Source organism: Vipera ursinii (assembly GCF_947247035.1).
Source record: "Vipera ursinii genome assembly, chromosome: 15".
NCBI lineage: Eukaryota > Metazoa > Chordata > Lepidosauria > Squamata > Viperidae > Vipera > Vipera ursinii.
Window position 1 is genome coordinate 4,136,598 of NC_139528.1, and position 18,026 is coordinate 4,154,623.

At 46.8% G+C, this 18,026-nt stretch overlaps 2 protein-coding genes across 9 annotated transcripts in view; both read left to right on the plus strand.

Moving 5' to 3' along the window:
* Window positions 1–7,786, plus strand: part of ATL3 (atlastin GTPase 3) — a 20,962-nt gene extending 13,176 nt beyond the window's left edge. For all 8 annotated transcript variants that reach the window (XM_083374149.1, XM_083374155.1, XM_083374150.1 and 5 more), the window contains 6 exons: window positions 1,186–1,324; window positions 2,649–2,776; window positions 3,318–3,374; window positions 4,734–4,805; window positions 5,652–6,097; window positions 7,276–7,786. In XM_083374149.1, the coding sequence (XP_083230275.1) occupies window positions 1,186–1,324; window positions 2,649–2,776; window positions 3,318–3,374; window positions 4,734–4,805; window positions 5,652–6,097; window positions 7,276–7,345 (912 nt within the window). In that variant the 3' untranslated portion in view covers window positions 7,346–7,786. The remainder of the gene's footprint in view (window positions 1–1,185; window positions 1,325–2,648; window positions 2,777–3,317; window positions 3,375–4,733; window positions 4,806–5,651; window positions 6,098–7,275) is intronic.
* A 2,967-nt stretch (window positions 7,787–10,753) lies between these two features.
* Window positions 10,754–15,267, plus strand: LOC310647088 (phospholipase A and acyltransferase 3-like). The gene is made up of 4 exons (XM_083374055.1): window positions 10,754–10,881; window positions 12,521–12,623; window positions 13,369–13,637; window positions 14,494–15,267. The coding sequence occupies exons 1-4, from the start codon at window positions 10,852–10,854 to the stop codon at window positions 14,548–14,550; spliced, it is 459 nt and encodes a 152-aa protein (XP_083230181.1). The 5' UTR covers window positions 10,754–10,851; the 3' UTR covers window positions 14,551–15,267.
* Window positions 15,268–18,026: the final 2,759 nt, after the last annotated feature.

An 18,026-nucleotide genomic window follows, 5' to 3' on the forward strand; every position in this document is an offset into this window, starting at 1 on the left:
TGGGAGTTGAAGTCCATCCCTCTTAAAGCATGCTGGCTGGGGGATTCTGGGAGTTGAAGTCCACCTCTCTTAAAGCATGCTGGCTGGGGAATTCTGGGAGTTGAAGTCCACCTCTCTTAAAGCATGCTGGCTGGGGGATTCTGGGAGTTGAAGTCCACCCCTCTTAAAGCATGCTGGCTGGGGGATTCTGGGAGTTGAAATCCATCCCTCTTAAAGCATCCTGGCTGGGGAATTCTGGGAGTTGAAGTCCATCCCTCTTAAAGCATGCTGGCTGGGGGATTCTGGGAGTTGAAGTCCACCTCTCTTAAAGCATGCTGGCTGGGGAATTCTGGGAGTTGAAGTCCACCTCTCTTAAAGCATGCTGGCTGGGGAATTCTGGGAGTTGAAGTCCATCCCTCTTAAAGCATGCTGGCTGGGGGATTCTGGGAGTTGAAGTCCACCCCTCCTAAAGCACACTGTCTGGGGGATTCTGGAAGGATTTATGTTCCTTGCAGATGGCTGGTCATTTGCATCCTTTTAGAGAGTCATTGAGGCCACTTGGAGGTTTACCTGTGTCCTCAGGGTCACCTGACCGGTGCAAATGGGTGTGGAACACACTCCTTTCAGCAGTTCTACGAAGACTCTACACCCATTTGCACCACTCAGGTGACCCCGAGGACACAGGTAAACCTCCAAGTGGCCTCAACGACTCTCCAAAAGTGCACAAATGACCAGCTGTCCTGCTAGAGTTGAAGAAGCTTCTTGGAGGATAGCAAAATGTCTTCAAAGAAAAACAAAATAGTCCACTTGCTTCCTGAAAAAGCACCTTGGGACAACCCGGATCGGGATGCCTGAGAATCTAGACATTTAGCTTTGCATTTTGGCATGGACTTCTTTCAAATGGTGCGGGAGTCTGAACGGATTTCCCCCAAACATTGCTGACTATAGTTTATGGAGAAAGGTTTGATTTTGTAAACCTGCTGATCCTGGCATTTTTTTTTCTCTTATTAATACGAAGGACAGTGTTGGGTTTGAATAAAAGAGAATTTTTGTATCTCAGGGCTGAAATGAGGGGTTGTCGAGGCTCTTTGAGTTTGGTCGTTTTCTTGCAGACGTTTCATGACCCAAACTAGGTAACATCATCAGCGCTAGTCGGCGCTGGGTTTCGTGGACCTATTCTGAATTCTCCTTCCTTTCTCCCACAAGGTGAAATCTCACCAGCACGAAGAGATCCAGAACGTTCGCAAACACATCCATTCCTGCTTCACCAACGTCAATTGTTTCCTTCTGCCCCATCCGGGACTCAAAGTGGCCACTAGCCCGAATTTCGACGGCCGTCTGAGTGGTAAGGGCTGGAATCTCCGAAGGAGTTGGGTCTCGATATGAAAAGGATCCTGCCTCTCAAAACTTGGCTTTGTGCTACAGATCCAAAAGCCGGAAAAACTCTCTTTGGAAAAGGGTCTCTCAAATTTGGCTTCTGTTTGGTGGTCTCCAAACTTGGCAACTTTAAGACTTGTGGACTTCAGCCGGCTGGCTGAGAATTCTGGGAGTTGAAGTCCACAAAGTCTTAAAGTCTTTGGGAGACCTTTGTTCTCGTCTTATGAAAAGAAGGACTAGGGGTGACATGAAAGCAGTATTCCAGTGTCTCAGGGGCTGCCCCAAAGAAGAGGGAGTCAAGCTCTTCTCCAAAGCGCTCGAAGGCAGGACAAGAAGCAACGGATGGAAACTAGTCAAGGAGAGAAGAAGCAACCTAGAACTAAGGAGAAACTTCCTGCCAGCGAGAACAGTTAACCAGCTTGCCACCAGAAGTTGGGGTTGCTCCATCACTGGAGGTTTTTTTTAAGAAGAGGCTGGACAGCCATTTGTGCAGAACGATAACGCGGTTTCTTGCTTTAGCAGAGGGGTGGACTAGAAGACCTCCAAGGTCCCTTCCAACTTACATCCAACAGATGTAAGATGTCAAGGTAGCGAAGTAGAATTAGCTGATCTGATTTTTTTTTTATTACATTTATATCCCACCCTTCTCCGAAGACTCAGGGCAGCTTACAAGCTTAGCAGTAGCCTTCATTCTATGTCTATGCCTGCTTATTAGGGCTTTCACACACACCCCAAGCGGCATTATTACAAAGTCAGCTTAATTGCCCCCAACAATCTGGGTCCTCATTTTACCTACCTGGGAAGGATGGAAGGCTGAGTCAACCTTGAGCCTGGTGGGACTCGAACCTGCACTAATGGCAGGTAGCTGGTGTTACTTAAGGAGGCATTAGCCCACTGCTCCACCAAGGCTCTTTTTGTCTTTGCTGTCAGGTCTACCTGGCCAGGCTGACGTGAATCTTGCAAATCTGAAAAAGGGCAAGTCTCCTGCCCTCTCCTTTACACCCCGATAAACGAGGGAGGGTGGTGTTTTTTTTGCCCTCTTTCTCCACCCATTATGCAGCTGAGGGCTCCGCTCTCTCTTATCTGATCGTTCCCTTGGCATATTTTTGCCCTGTCTCCTAAAGGATTTCCCATACAGCCTTACGGTCATTACCTACCATAACAATGTCTGTTTGTATTTTATAAGGCCATAAAACAAATTCACTTGCGGAGAGGGAATAAAAAAAAAAGAAACTATAAACTCTTGCCTTCTTCCTCTTTTTTATCTTTTGCGTCCACTTTTTCCCCCGCAGACATCTCTGACGAATTCAAGGATCAGCTGAAGCAGTTGATCCCCTTCGTCCTGGATCCCAGTCAGCTCTTAGAAAAGGAGATCAACGGTTCAAAAGTGACCTGCCGAGGCTTGTTAGAGTATTTCAAGGTACGTTACATCACAGTACGGGCTTTTTCTTTGCTTTTCAACGAGAGGAAGGGAAAGAAAGAAAGAAAGAAAGAGAGAGAGAGAGAGAGAGAGAAAGAAAGAAAGAAAGAAAGAGAAAGAAAGAGAAAGAAAGAAAGACAGACAGAAAGAAAGAAAGAAAGAAAGAAAGAAAACTGTTTAGTCTGGCGTTCCAATTTATTCAGCTCGTTTATTTAAAATATTTATACAGCCGCCCATCTTTCAACCAACTTTTCATCTGCTTCCAATCAATTTGGGGTGGGAAAAGTCCATGGGGAAGCCAGATTCACTTAACAACCGGCTTACTAATTTAACAGCTGCAGCGATTCACTTAACAACCGTGGCGAGGGAAGTCATAAAAGGGGGCAAAGCTCGCTTAACCAACGTCTCCCTTCGGAAAAGGAATTTTGAGCTCAATTATAGCCGTCGGCTGAAGACTAGCTGTAGTTTGGCCTGCCTCTAAAAAAATAGATTAAAAAAATGTATGTCGTGTAATAATTGTTGTTAATGTCCTTCCCTCTAGGCCTACATTAAGATCTATCAGGGGGAGGATCTGCCACACCCGAAATCCATGTTGCTGGTGAGTTTAGCCTGAAAATGGAAGAGCAATGGGGAATAGAATAATAATAGAATGGATGAGAATAGAATAGAAATAGAAATAGAAATTAGAATAGAATAGAAATGAAGAGTAGAATAGAATAGAACAGAAATAAAGAACAGAATAGAATAGAATAGAATAGAATAGAATAGAATAGAATAGAATAGAATAGAATAGAATAGAATAGAATAGAATAGAATAGAATAATGGGATAGAATAGAATTATGGGATAGAATAGAATAGAAATAGGAGTGGAGTGGAGTGGAATGGAATGGAATGGAATAGAATAGAATAGAAATAAGAATGGAATGGAATGGAATAGAATAGAATAGAATAGAATAGAAATAAAGAACAGAATAGAATAGAATAGAATAGAATAGAATAGAATAGAATAGAATAATGGGATAGAATAGAATTATGGGATAGAATAGAATAGAAATAGGAGTGGAGTGGAGTGGAATGGAATGGAATAGAATAGAATAGAATAGAAATAAGAATAGAATGGAATGGAATGGAATGGAATAGAATAGAATAGAAATAAAGAACAGAATAGAGTAGAATAGAATAGAATAGAATAGAATAGAATAGAATAGAATAGAATAGAAATATAGAATAGAATAGAATGTTGTTGTTGTTAGCTGCAAAGTCGTGTCCGACCCCTTGTGACCCCCTGGACAACGTTCCTCCAGGCCTTCCTGTACTCCACCATCTTCTGGAGTCCCTTTAAGCTCACACCTACTGCTTCAGTGACTCCATCCAGCCACCTCCTTCTCTGTCGTCCCCTTCTTCTCTTGCCCTCAACCTTTCCCAGCATGAGGCTCTTCTCCAGTGAGTCCTTCCTTCTCATGAGGTGGCCAAAGGATTTGAGTTTCAGCTTCAGGATCTGGCCTTCTAAAGAGCAGAATAGAATAGAAATATAGAATAGAATAAAAAGAACAGAATAGAAATGAAGAGTAGAATAGAATAGAAATGAAGAGTAGAATAGAATAGAAATAAAGAACAGAATAGGATAGAATAGAATATAGAAATAAAGACTAGAATAGGGGCTCAGTTGCGGCCGTAAGTCGAGGACCACCTGTATTGCTTCCAAAGCTTGCAGAGCTGGTTCCAGCTGCAGCGGCAAAACAAAATTACGGAACTGTACAGAAAAATGTTAGTGTTAAACCTCTGAATGCAACCCAAGAGGCTGGCCCCCATCTTAATACCTCATTTCTTCAAGATTCTCATAACGTGCCAGGGTTTTTTTTCTTGTTTTTTTTTTACCGTTTTCCTAAATCTTAGCAGATTTAGTGGGGAAACTCAACTGATTTGCTTCTGATGTTGTTTTTTCCCCTTTTGTAGGCCACGGCTGAAGCCAACAATCTGGCGGCTGTCGCTTCAGCCAAAGATCTGTATTACAGCAGCATGGAAAAGGTGAGTGGGCTGGAGGGGGGATTTACCCACTGTTTGAACCCAGTATGGGCTGCCCAGGAGTCGTTCTTGACTCCTGCTGACTGTGTTGAGAAGTCCTTGCAGGTTTTGGGTGGTTTTTTTTTGCCAAGAAACATTTTCAGTCGGGGTTTCGCATTGCCTCCTTCTTCCCAGGGCCAAAAAAAAGCTCCTGGCCCGAAGTCACCTAGATGGTTTTCATGCCTAAGGTGGGACTAGAACTCACCATCTCCTGGTGATTGGCCTGAAGTCACCCAGCCGGCTTTCATGCCTAAGGTGAGACTAGAACTCACTGTCTCCTGGTGATTGGCCTGAAGTCACCCAGCTGGCTTTCATGCCTAAGGTGGGACTAGAACTCACCATCTCCTGGTGATTGGCCTGAAATCACCCAGCCGGCTTTCATGCCTAAGGTGGGACTAGAACTCACTGTTTCCTGGTGATTGGCCCAGAGTCACCCAGCTAGAACTAGAACTCTTGTTTCCTGGTGATTGGCCCAAAGTCACCCAGCCGGCTTTTGTGCCTCAGGCGGGACTAGGACTCACCGTCTCGTGGAGATTGGCCCAGAGTCACCCTGCTGGAACTAGAACTCTTGTTTCCTGGTGATTGGGCAAAGTCACGCACGTGGTTTTCATGCCTAAGGTGGGTCTAGAACTCACCGTCTCCTGGTGATTGGCCCAAAGTCACCCAGCCGGCTTTCATGCCTAAGGCTTGACTAGAATTCACAGTCTCCCAGTTTCTAGCCTGGTACCTTGAACCACCCACCAAACGGGCTCTCCCAGCCTGCTTTACCAAGCCTGGACGCTTCACCTGCTGGATCCTCCCTCCCTCCAGATCTGTGGCGGAGACAAGCCTTACGTTGCCCCCGAGGTGCTGGAGTCAAAGCACCGGGATCTGAGCACCCGGGCCGTGGAGCACTTCCGGCACATCAAGAAGATGGGCGGCCGGGAGTTTAGCCAACGTTACGAGGATGAGCTGACCCAGGAGCTGAGCGAGCTCTTCGAAGATCTGTCCAAGCATAACCACAGCAAGAATATCTTCAACACTTTCCGGACCCCGGCCATCCTCTTCGGCATCATCGTGATGCTCTACGTGAGCTCCGGGGTCACCGAGTACATCGGACTGAGTGTGGTTGCCCAGTTGTGCAACCTAATAGTGGGGCTGTTGCTTCTCTCCTTGCTAGCCTGGGGCTACATCCGATATTCGGGCGAATATCGCGAACTGGGCATTGTCATTGACAATACAGCGGAGTTTGTGCTGCAGAAGATACGCGCTGTGAGGTACGTATTTGGCTTAGTCCTGCAGGTGGGGAAATGGTGACCCTCTTCACTGGATACAGGGGTCCTCAACTTATGACCATAATATAGGGGGGCGTCCATCGTTAAACGAGGCAGTCATTAATTGAGTTGCAACTGATTTTACAATTTTTTTTTTGGCTGCAGTTGTTAAGCAAATCAGTGGATCTGGCATCCCCCTTTGGCTAGGCTTTGTCGTAAGCCGGCCAGGACGTTCACAAATGGCGTTTGTGTGACCTGCACCTCTGTTGTAGATACACACCAGTTGCCGAGCCCTTGAATTTTGACCGTGGGGCCGCAGGGACGCTGCCGTGCTTGCAGGTGCAAGGGTGATTACTTTTTTCCAGCGCCGTCCTAACTTTGGATGGTCGTTGAGGACTACCTGTAATCTCCCGTTGGCACCCGGTTCAGGAAATGCAAAAATGGTAATTGACAGAGAAAAAAGACAAACAAGACCAGTTGCTGTTAGACGATTTGACAGTCAATATATTCCTTTATAGAAGTTGTGTCTTTTGCTGGGTTCGCACAATATCTGTGCCCCCTCGGGAGAAAAGGCCTTTGAGAGGTGCTGATGGACGGTGAAGGGAAGAAAGTTAAGGAAATGGGGTTCTGCTGGAAGAATGGCGGGTGTGGCTAAAGCCAGCCAGGCTTTAGCAAGATCAGTGGCATATAAATGTCATAAATAAATATACAGGCAGTCCTTGACTTAGAATAGTTGGCTTAACGACCAAAGGCACTGAAAAAACGGCTGTTTTTCACACTTAACGACCGTTGCAGCATTCCCCGTGGTCGCCCGGTCAAAATTCATGACGCTTGGCAGCTGGCTCCTATATACGACGCTGGCGGTGTCCCGGGGTCACGTGATTCCCCCTTTTGCGACCTGTCGAGCAAAGTCCATGGGGGCGAATTCCTCTTAACGGCCGTATGACCCACTTAAGAACTGCGGCGACTTGCTGAACAGTTCTGTCAAGAAAAGGTCGTGAAACGGGGCCAAGGTCACTGAACAAGTCTCACTTGGCAACGGAAATTCCGGGTGGTTTTCCGTTGCGGTCGTAAAGTCGAGGCTTACCTGGAAATCAATACATTTATTATTAGCGTTCTGCTTGGGCGCGTGAAGGTTTCTCTTACCTGAGCGCTTTCCCACCTGTGCTTACCTCCTCCAGGTCGCCTGCCCACACGCCCCCCTCCAGAGAGGACCCCGTGGTCCCAGCACCGCACAGGAAGTCACAGTGAGCCAAGCCGCGCGGTGAGGCCTGGATCCCCCAATGTCACTGGTGACGGTGGAATCACCACAGCCTGGCTTTCCGCCCCAGGAATCACTTTCGCAGAGCTTCGTAGACAGCCAGTCTGAGCTTCTGAATCGGGACCCCTGCTGCCTTTCTTCCTGCCCACCTTCCTTTCATGGACCACCCCCCTTCTCCCTCCTCTGGTTTTCGATTTCACCCCCCCCCTCCCTTCAAGAAATCAATAATCTGCACTTTAAACAAGGGAACGAAACAGCCGCTGGAAAAAAAAAGGGTTTTCCCTGACCAGTTAGTGCCTTCCGTGACATAAAAGGAAACCAACTCGACAACTCTCTCTCGCTTCAGCTGCTGGCTTTTGTTTTCGAGGCCTGTGGCTCGGCCGTACCTGGAAGAAGAAGTCGCCCACCCCTTCTTCCCCACCCCCCTCACCCCAATAAAACAGCTTCCCCCTCCCCAGGTACCAGCCCCAGAGGGCCTAACTTAGCCAGCTCTTCTTTTTGCTAAAGAGTTTGGCCAAAACTTCCAAAGGCTCTGCTGAGGCCCAGAGCCAAATCATTCCGTAAAATTAGGAAAGCTATTTTATTTTTAGTGCCTTTTCAGAACGGGACAGTCTCCTGCTTCGACCAAGAGGACCCGCGCCCAGCTACGTAGCTGCACTGCCTTAGAAAGACGTCTCAGGAAGTTCAAATTGGAGAGAGACGGAGGTGTCGGTGTGTTAAAACGGCTCTCGCATTGCTGCCTGTCTCTCTCTCTCTCTCTCTGTCCCACTTGGTGTCCAGTTCATCTTGGGTTCTTGTGTTGGCCTAACTCTGGAACACTGAAACGCAAAGGGATCCTCTTTGGGATCTCCGTGGGTCAGTGGTGAGCCATGCAGATCATGGGAGTTTCTCAGGCGTAGTCAAGGCATTGTTCCTTGAATGTGCTTCCTATACGCCCCCCTCAGCAAACCTAGACATGCTTTGGGTTGAGGCACAGCCAGTGACGCTGCCTTATTGGCTGTTCTTTCTGTATTTTACTGGTATGGAAAATCCCCCCCTTTTTTCCCCCTGTTTTTCCCAAGCTGGGGAGGATGAATCTCTTCCCCACATGTTGGAAGCCCGTTTTCCCATTCTGAGCCACGCTCTTTAAATTCTGACTGTTTCTCCTTTGCGGCCCACCAAATCAACCATTAATAAAAACGCAGTAGCGGGCTGGGCGTTCCCTAGCTGCAAACATACCCAAAGCTCAGAGTGCCTCTGGGACCTCTTCCCTCTCCTGCTTGGAAACCTCATTTGACTAGGCCTGGCACCAAAAAGTATGATTCTGCTCCAAGCTTTGAGTCATTCTGCCCTCACCCGGTCAGTAAGTCTTCTCCAGAAGGTGGAATAGCTTCATGCATTCTTGCAAGGTGCCTTTTTTTGACCTGTTTTGCCTTATTCTCGCTGCTGAATGTTGGCCTTTTGGCCCATTAGAGAGCTGCGGAGGCAAAATATCTGCAGAGTTCTTTCCCAGCTTCTATTTCACGAGCGCCCTCTGCTGGCCTTTCCTATCGCAGCAGGTTTTATTTTCACCAGAGTTTTTTTTTTGCATTCTACCTCTTTTCACTTACGAAATGAATTGTTGCCCCATTTCTAAACACAGGTCTCTTAAGTTCACAGCGCAGTTTTATTTTCTCTGGGGAAGAGAAAAGTCTCTGATCTCTCTCAAACGCCAACATTTTTGTTGGGGTTTTGCGCTTTTGGAGTCACAAGAATTTGAATATGCTAGTTCAGGTGATTATTTTGTAGATGATACATACGAAGGAAAGGCAGCGTGAAACCCAAGCCAGGGACCAGATTTTGTTTTAAAGGGTTGAGTGGAAAACGGGAGAGCCATGTTTGTGCTTGAGAACAATTCCCAGAATTCCTTCGGCCATGGCTGCTCAGGATTCTGGGAGTTGCAGTCTAAGACACCCAAGTTTTCCCAGTGTGTATATGTGTGTGTGGGGGGGAGGGGGGGAAATGGATGCTGTCTCTCCTGTTGTTTCGGCCCTTCACCCTTCGCTGTTTTCAGACCTCTTGACAATTTTGTCAGTCAAAAACTCCCCCGTGGACCAATGCGGCCAGGATGTTGATGCTGAATTATATTTATAAAGCACAAAATAAAGCATTCCACTTTGCAACTGCGAAAATAAAGGCTGGTATACTGAAATGGTGCGAAGTGTGTGTATGTGCTTAATTTGTGTCTTGTCTTTTTTTTCTGTACGACGGTGGTTCCCCGCCTTTGCGGAGGAGAGGAACACCAGGCCGTGTGAGCAGCGGACTGACATGCATGTGTCTGTGTGTGTGTGTGTGTGTGTGTGTGTGTGTGTGTGTGTGCACTGTTCAACATACACAAGTGGTGGGCTTTGTGTGTGCGTGCACATGCAGTTCAACTTTCGCAAGTTGAGCTGCACGCATGCTTGATTGAGATCCACTCGGAAGCTTCAACTGGTGCAAAGTGCAGCGGCACGGACACTTTTGGGAGCCTCCCGATACTCCCATATCACACCTCTCCTCCGTGCGCTGCACTGGCTTCCAGTTGCCTTCCGAGTGAAGTTCAAGGTGCTAACAATGACATACAAAGCCCTACATGGCATGGGTCCGGACTACCTACGGGAGCACCTTCTGCCAATGTCAACACCCCACCGTCCTGTGCGCTCCCGCAGAGAGGGCCTCCTCAGGGTGCCACCGCTCAAGGAATGTCGGCTGGTGGCCCCCAGGGGGAGGGCATTCTCAGTGGGTGCGCCAGGCCTCTGGAACTGCTTACCAACTGAAATCCGGATGGCCCCCGACCTCCGCACCTTCCGGCGCGACTTAAAGACTTACCTATTCCAGCAGTCCGGCCTGGCCTGATAGCTCTGATAGCTCTAATTGGGGTCCCAGTTTGTTTTGTTTGATTATTGTTTTTCAATACTGTTTACTCTGTACACCGCCCCGAGTCCCTCGGGAGAAGGGCGGTTTATAAAAACAAACAAACAAATAAATAAATAAATTACCCGAAAAAGGAGAATTTCCTTGGCTCCACCGGAGTTCAAAAAGTCTTGTTTCCTCCGCACTCCAAGGCAAAGACCAGCGTGAAGTTAATCTGGTTTAAGTGGTTTAAAGATTTTAACTGTAACATACATTTTTGAACTTTGAGTCTCCCAGAGTGGTTTCCTGAGATAGGCTATAGAAACCGCATCAAATCAGTTTTCCTGCTCCCCCTCCCCAGTTTGACAGTCAAGAGAGACATTTCTGGGAAATCAGAACTAAAGGCTGTTACCGCTCTGGTGGAAGTGACACGTAAAACTTCTATTGTGGGGCTGTTTTGATACAAGTCTGCATTTGTGCTAGCTTTACTTTCACTTTCCACGAAAGCCTTCAGGCAGGATCCTCCCCCCCCCAAACAGATCCTGCTCGGGACCTTTTCAAAGCTCCCAGCTTCTCCGTTCCTTAGAGGTTTTCTTAGTCCAGATTCCCGGGAAGGAAGAAACAAAAATACACAGCTGGCATAAATATGACCAACCAAATATCCTGGAGAGGCGAAGTAAGTGAACAGGGTCAGAACGCTAAGATGGAGACGGAAAGAAAAAAGTATTGCTTATTGTGCTTAAGCTCGATATTAGTAATATTGATATTAGTAGTGATACTTTGTTTTATATATATATGTGTGTGTGTGTACAACACACATATACACAGGGCTTTTTTTCTCATAGAACACTCAGAACGGAGTTCCGGCACCTTTTTTGGATGGAACCTTGTAGGGTAGGCAAGACAGGTTGTATGACATGTGTGAGTTCTGGCACCTTTTTCTTTTACAAAAAAAGCACTGCATATATATATATATTTGTGTGCAAGCAGCTTTGTAGGTGCTTTATATTGGGAAATTAGTTATATAAAAGCAAATGTTTCATGCTTTAGGCACAGACTTGGCTTTTTTTCTCATAGAACGCTCAGAACGGAATTCCGGCACCTTTTTTGGATGGAACCTTGTAGGGTAGGCAAGGTGGGTTGTATGACATGTGTGAGTTCCGGCACCTTTTTCTTTTACAAAAAAAGCACTGGGTACAGAGGATTGCTTGCATGATAAGAGCCCGGGAAAGGGAGGGGGGAAAGGAGTTAAGGATGGAGCCTGTTTTGCTGTGTATATGTGTCATCATCTAGGAATTATTTTTTTTGTGTGCCTTCTTATGCCTGGTACTAAGACCTGATCTTTTTGTTCTGGAAAAGTATAAAAGGTGGAAGATCTCTTTCCAGCCACGAAGAAGAGAGGTGGGGGTCACCCAACTCTTATTTTGATCAAAATAAAAGCGGTTTGCTCTCTGAAACCTCAGCTCGCAGAGTTTCTTTTGGCTCTTTTTAAATTCCTGAGTAATGCTGGGGCAACTGTGAGGCTAAGTGGGAAACCTTACAATTGCTTTGTGCATTAGTCTATGTGCGGGGGGGGGGGGTTGGGGTGTGTTTTATGAACCCTTTGGACTCTGGACTGCAATTTTCAGGGTAAACTTTGCCCTGATTCTTGTTTTTTTTTTTAATCTCTTATGTATTCTGGAGGCAGGATGTTGGTTGCTGAGTTTCAGGGAGGGTGTATGCAGTGGTGGGATTCAGCTGGTTTGCACCAGTTCGGCAGAACCGGTAACTAAATTTTTGTTGCCCAGGCCCAGAACCGACTTCGGGATGTGGCATCCACGCAGAGAACCGGTTGTTCACCTATTTGAATCCCACCACTGGGTGCATCCAATTACTTTTTCTGCAATTCAGCTTTGCGGGCTAATTTTACGGCATCGTTTTTTTTTTTTTTGCAAGGAAAGAAAATGAACCGAAGTGTGTGTGTGTGTGGGGGGGTTTAATTGGAAGAGGTGGAAAAGAGACCCAGAAATGCAATAACGATCTTTGTCCATTTTAAAAAGGCGTGGATGGCAACTCCTAGCATGCTCTTAAGGGGTTGGACTAGAAGACCTCCGAGGTCCCTTCCAAATCTGGTTATTCTGTCGTGCTTTTGATTCTACAGTAGGTTGCATCACAGCTTTTTTTTTTTCAGCTTCCTGCCGTGTTGCATGCATGATGGCTTGTAGACTTGGGTTCTGCATCTGTTTGCAGGTTTAGTGGAGATCCTGGCAGGGTGGGTGGGTGGATGGGTCTCACTGCTTCCTCTCCACTGGAACTTGCTCTTCCTTTCCTTGTAGGTGGACTTGGTGCCTGGGGACCTGATTGAGATTTTCCGGAAGGGATACCAGCACTGGGCTGTCTATGTGGGTTTGGGCGAGGTTGTCCATCTGGCTCCACCAAGTAAGGAACCCAGGGCGGGCTAGCCAAATGACCGTCAAAACCCCATCGGAATATTTGTATCTGAACTGAATGTTAGTATTGGGCAAGGGTTTAGGATAGACCTCACCTTCGCTTCTGGCCAAGTTCCTACGAATCCCATGAAGAGCAGGAACCAAGCCAGGAAATTAGCACTTAGGACCGTCATGGCATCCACACAGTCAGGTGATCCATCATTTAGGCACTTGACAGCCAGCCTGTATTTACGACAGCCGCAGCACCTGGTTTTTTTTGTGGTGGACGTTTGCAGCCAGCTTCCGACAGGCTAGATGAAGTTTGGGGAAGCTGGATTTGCTTAATGGCCGTGTGATTCACTTAAGGACGGCAATGATTCCCTTATCCATCGTGGCGAAGAGAGCTTGCAAAATCAGGAGGGATCCACGTGAACCACCGGCCTGATTAGAAATTAAAATGCTGGTCCCAGTTGTGGCGGTGAGCTGAGGATTACGGGTAACGAAACATCTGCAAGAAAACCAAACAGAGAGAGCACCAAGGCCCCCAGAGTCCTCCTCCTCCTCCTCCTCTCCACAACCCCTCCCCCCTCCTAACTTGAGGATGTTACCTAGCTAGGTAATGAAACATCTGCAAGAAAGCAAAATTGAGAGAGCACTAAGGACCCCATTGTTCTCCTCCTCCTCCTCCTCCTCCTCCTCCTCCTCCTCCTCCTCCTCTCTTTCCCGACTCTCACAAACTCCCTTTCCTTCTGAAGGTGAATGTGCTGGAGCTGGAGCTGCCAGCATGAAGTCCCTCTGGGCCAATAGAGCAGTGGTGAAGAGAGAACCAGTGTCCACTGTGGTCGGAAAGGATCGCTACTGTGTTAGCAACAAGCATGACTCCACCTACAATGTCCGGACCCAAGATCAGATTGTCTCTATGGCTAGGAAGCTGGAGGGCAAAATAGTGGAATATAAAATCACCAGCCGGAATTGTGAGCATTTCGCCAACAGCCTGCGCTACGGTGAATCCCGCTGTGATCAGGTGAGTGCAGTTTTGGGACATTTAGACAAATTTCTTGCAATCTCAGTCTCCAGAGGATTGTCCAAAGAGCATTAACCAGCACTGCTGCTTTCTCCTGAGGGATGACAAGGCTCACCTCACTTGGCGCTCTACGGTTGTGTTGGAACTAGAACTCCCAGAATTGCATTGGCTCTGGGATCCAGGGAATTCTGGGAAATGCAGTCCCCAACTAGCCCCCACGCCCATTGGGGGAGGGGATTAACTTATTCTCCACCTGAACAGGTCAGGACAATTAGTAACAGGTGGAAGATCAGTAAAGAGAGATCCAACCTGGAATTAAGGAGAAATTTCCTGAGGGTGAGAACAATCAATGGAACAAGTTGCCTCCAGAGATTGTGGAAGCTCCATCACTGGAGGTGTTCAGGAAGAGATTGGACAACCCTTTATCCAGGATGGTATAAGGTCTCCTACTCAAGTGGGGTGGTTGCATTAGAAGACTTCAAAGGCCCCTTCCAACTGTTATTGTACTATTCCTTCCTTCCTTCCTTCCTTCCTTCCTTCCTTCCTTCCTTCCTTCCTTCCTTCCTTCCTTCCTTCCTTCCTCACCTTGGCCTGTTCTCATGCTTGGCTCCAGACCTTTATTGTATCACTTTCCACAGAGATCCGTTGGCCAAGGTATATGCGGAAGACGCCTTCATCCTGCAGTGGATAGACAATGGCTAAAACGATGAGGATGATAAATGATGATATGTTCTAGGTTGGGGAAACTTGATCAAACTGTAGGAAATTCAGTCCTTTTTCCGGGATTATGTAATATGTTTTTTCCTCGAATCAAAGAAGATCTTTCCTGATCCTAGTCTATCTCTTCAATTTACAGGTCACAAAAGCCGTCTGGTATGCAATGGCAGCAACTTTGGCACTCCTGCTACTCTGAAGATCTAGCAAGGAGAACGCCTGGAGCAACTATGACTTGGATGACTGAGAATCTTGGCTTCAACTAACACTCCTGAAGAATTCACTTTCTCTAATATGTTTCTGCCTCCTCCCTCTCTTTTTGCCTCTCTCTCTCTCTCTCTCTCTCTCTCTCTGCCTTTTCTTTTCCCTCGAGATACCAGTTTGTCAAAAGAGCCTAAGCTTGATGCTCTCCTCTCCACAGCCAGTTTCAAGCACAACTTCCAAATAAAAGTTTACCTTCCAATGAAGATAATGTCTGGTGCAACTTCTCCATACTTTCTTGGACCATGTGTTGACTCGATCTGGTTGGGTGCTACATTGGAGCTCTGAGTGTCCATCTTCATTTCAGATGGTCCACCTCTATCTTCTCAACAGGAGGGTTGCAGACGCTTGGCCTAGTATGATGGTCAGCTGGAATGGTCCATGAACTTTCCTTGAGGTCTCTTGATACAACATTTCACCTTTGAACTGAGCAGCATCCAATTTAATGTTGATTTGATGTCCCCAAGGAGATGTCTCAACTCCACATCTCCACATCTCAACCCAGAGAGAAGGTCTCATCTCCACATCTAGCTACATCTCTTGGGTGAGGGATGTCCATTGGGTGCAGCTCTCCACAAGTGATCTAGAACCTGGGTCTCCTTTCTCCTAATCCTGCACCTTCATTTCTACCCATTACCATCATTCCTGAAGAGATATTTGGTTGTTGTTGTTAGCTGCGAAGTCGTGTCCGACCCATCGCGACCCTATGGACAACATTCCTCCAGGCCTTCCTGTCTTCTACCATCTTCTGGAGTCCATTTAAGCTCACACCTACTGCTTCAGTGACTCCATCCAGCCACCTCATTCTCTGTCGTCCCCTTCTTCTATTGCCCTCGATCTTTCCCAGCATTAGGCTCTTCTCCAGTGAGTCCTTCCTTCTCATTAGGTGGCCAAAGTATTTGAGTTTTAGCTTCAGGATCTGGCCTTCTAAAGAGCAGTCAGGGTGGATCTCCTCTAGGACTGACCGGTTTGATCGCCTTGCAGTCCAAGGGACTCGCAGGAGTCTTCTCCAGCACCAGAGTTCAAAGGCCTCAATTCTTTGGCGCTCAGCCTTTCTTATGGTCCAACTTTCACTGCCATACATTGCAACTGGGAAGACCATAGCCTTGACTATACGCACTTTTGTTGACAGGGTGATGTCTCTGCTTTTTAGTGTGCTGTCTAGATTTGCCATGGCTTTCCTCCCCAGGAGCAAGCGTCTTTTAATTTCTTGGCTACAGTCCCCATCTGCAGTGATCTTGGAGCCCAGGAAAATAAAATCTGTCACTACCTCCATTTCTTCCCCATCTATTTGCCAAGAATTGAGAGGGCCAGATGCCATGATCTTGGTTTTCTTAATGTTAAGTTTCAACCCAAGTTTTGCACTCTCCTTCTTCACCCGCAACAAGAGGCTGGTTTCCAGTTGGGTCTCAATTTACATCCTCATATAGGCTGAAGACCGTGTGCTTTACTAGCATTCTCAAATATATCAATGCAAAATTATTTTTGGAGAAGATTCTTTGCATTCATCCTTTGCAGCCCATCCTGGATATATTAGTCCCTCTTTCTAGGTATGTTATCAAGTGGTGGTGTTTCTCAATCTTAGTAACTTGAAGACGGGTGGACTTCAACTCCCAGAATCCCTCAGCCAACCTCACATGTCTTGAAAGAGCCAAGGTTGAAATACACTGATTTAGTGGGTGTGATCTGGTTTCCTGCTCCTTATTTTTATCAAATTCGGGCTACATTCTCCCCCCCTCCTCCCCCTCCCGTTTGGATCCAGTGTACATTGGTGAATGAGTTGTGGCAGAAATTCAACAGGGAAAGCTTTCCCCTCCCCCTCGTCTGGGATCGGTGGCACAGCACTGGTGACATCTGAGTCTTTAGCAAACTATTCATCGGTTTAGTTTTATAGTTTTAATGTGTGGTTTTTAACAATATCAGAATAGAAGTAGAAATAGAAATACAATAGAACAGAATAGAATAGAATAGAATAGAAGCTGGGAGGGACCTTGGAGGTCTTCTAGTCCAGCCCCCCACTCAGGCAGGAGTACCTATGCCATCTCAGACAAGTGACTGTCTAGCTAGCCTCTTCTTAAAAATCTCCAGTGATGGAGCACCCACGATTTCTGGTGGCCAGCTGTTCCACTGGTTAATTGTCCTCACTGTTAGGAACTTTCTCCTTAATTCCAGGTTGCTTCTCTCTTTGGTCAGTTTCCAACCATTGTTTCTCCTCCTTCCCTCTGGTGCTTTGGAGAATACTTTGACAAAGATGTCGAGACTCTAGAAAGAGTACAGAGAAGAGCAACAAAGATGATTGGGGGACTGGAGGCTAAAACATACAGGGAACGGTTGCTGGAATTGGGTATGTGTAGTTTAAGGAAGGGAAGGGTGAGTGGTGACATGATAGCAGTGTTCCAATATCTCAGGGGCTGCCCCAAAGAAGAGGGAGTCAAGCTCTTCTCCAAAGCTCCTGAAGGCAGGACAAGAAGCAACGGATGGAAACTAGTCAAGGAGAGAAGCAACCTGGAACTAAGGAGAAACTTCCTGACAGTGAGAACAATTAACCAGTGGAACTCCTTACCTCCAGAAGTTGTGAATGCTCCAACACTGGAAGTTTTTAAGAAGAGACTAGACAGCCATTTGCCTGAAATGGTATAGGGTTTCCTGCCTGAGCAGGGGGTTGGACTAGATGACCTCCAAGGACTCTTCCAACTCATTATTATTATATTATATTATTATAAAGAGGAGGGAGTCAAGCTCTTCTCCAAAGCACCCAAAGGCAGTACAAGAAGCAACAATGGATGGAAACTCATCAAAGAGAGAAGCAACCTGGAACTAAGGAGAAATTTCCTGACAGTTAGAACAATTAACCAGTGGAACCACCTGCCACCAGAAGCTGTGAATGTTCCAACACTGGAAGTTTTTAAGGAGAGACTGGACAGCCATTGGCCTGAAACGGGATAGCGTTTCCTGCCTGAGCAGGGGGTTGGACTAGATGACCTCCAAGGTTTAGTTTAGTTTTAGTTTAGTTTTATTGGATTTTTATACCGCCCTTCTCCCGAAGGACTCAGGGCGGTGAACAGGGCATATAACAAAAATACAAAAATAACAAAAGTTAAAAAAAGAATTAAATTAATGCCCACAATAAAACAATAGAAATATACAAATAATTAAAACCCTAAAATAACTCCCCATCAGGCCAGGCCAGCTTGTTCGAATAAGTGGGTCTTTAACCCGCGCCGGAAGGAGTGGAGATCCGGTGCCATCCGGAGCTCCACCGGCAGTTGATTCCACAGGGCCGGGGCGCCCACAGAGAAGGACCTCCCCCTGGGGGCCACCAGCCGGCATTCTCTGACCGGAGGCAGAGAAGGTCCCTTCCAACTTATTGTTATTGTTATTGTTACCCCCCTTTAGATTTGTCTGGAATGTTAT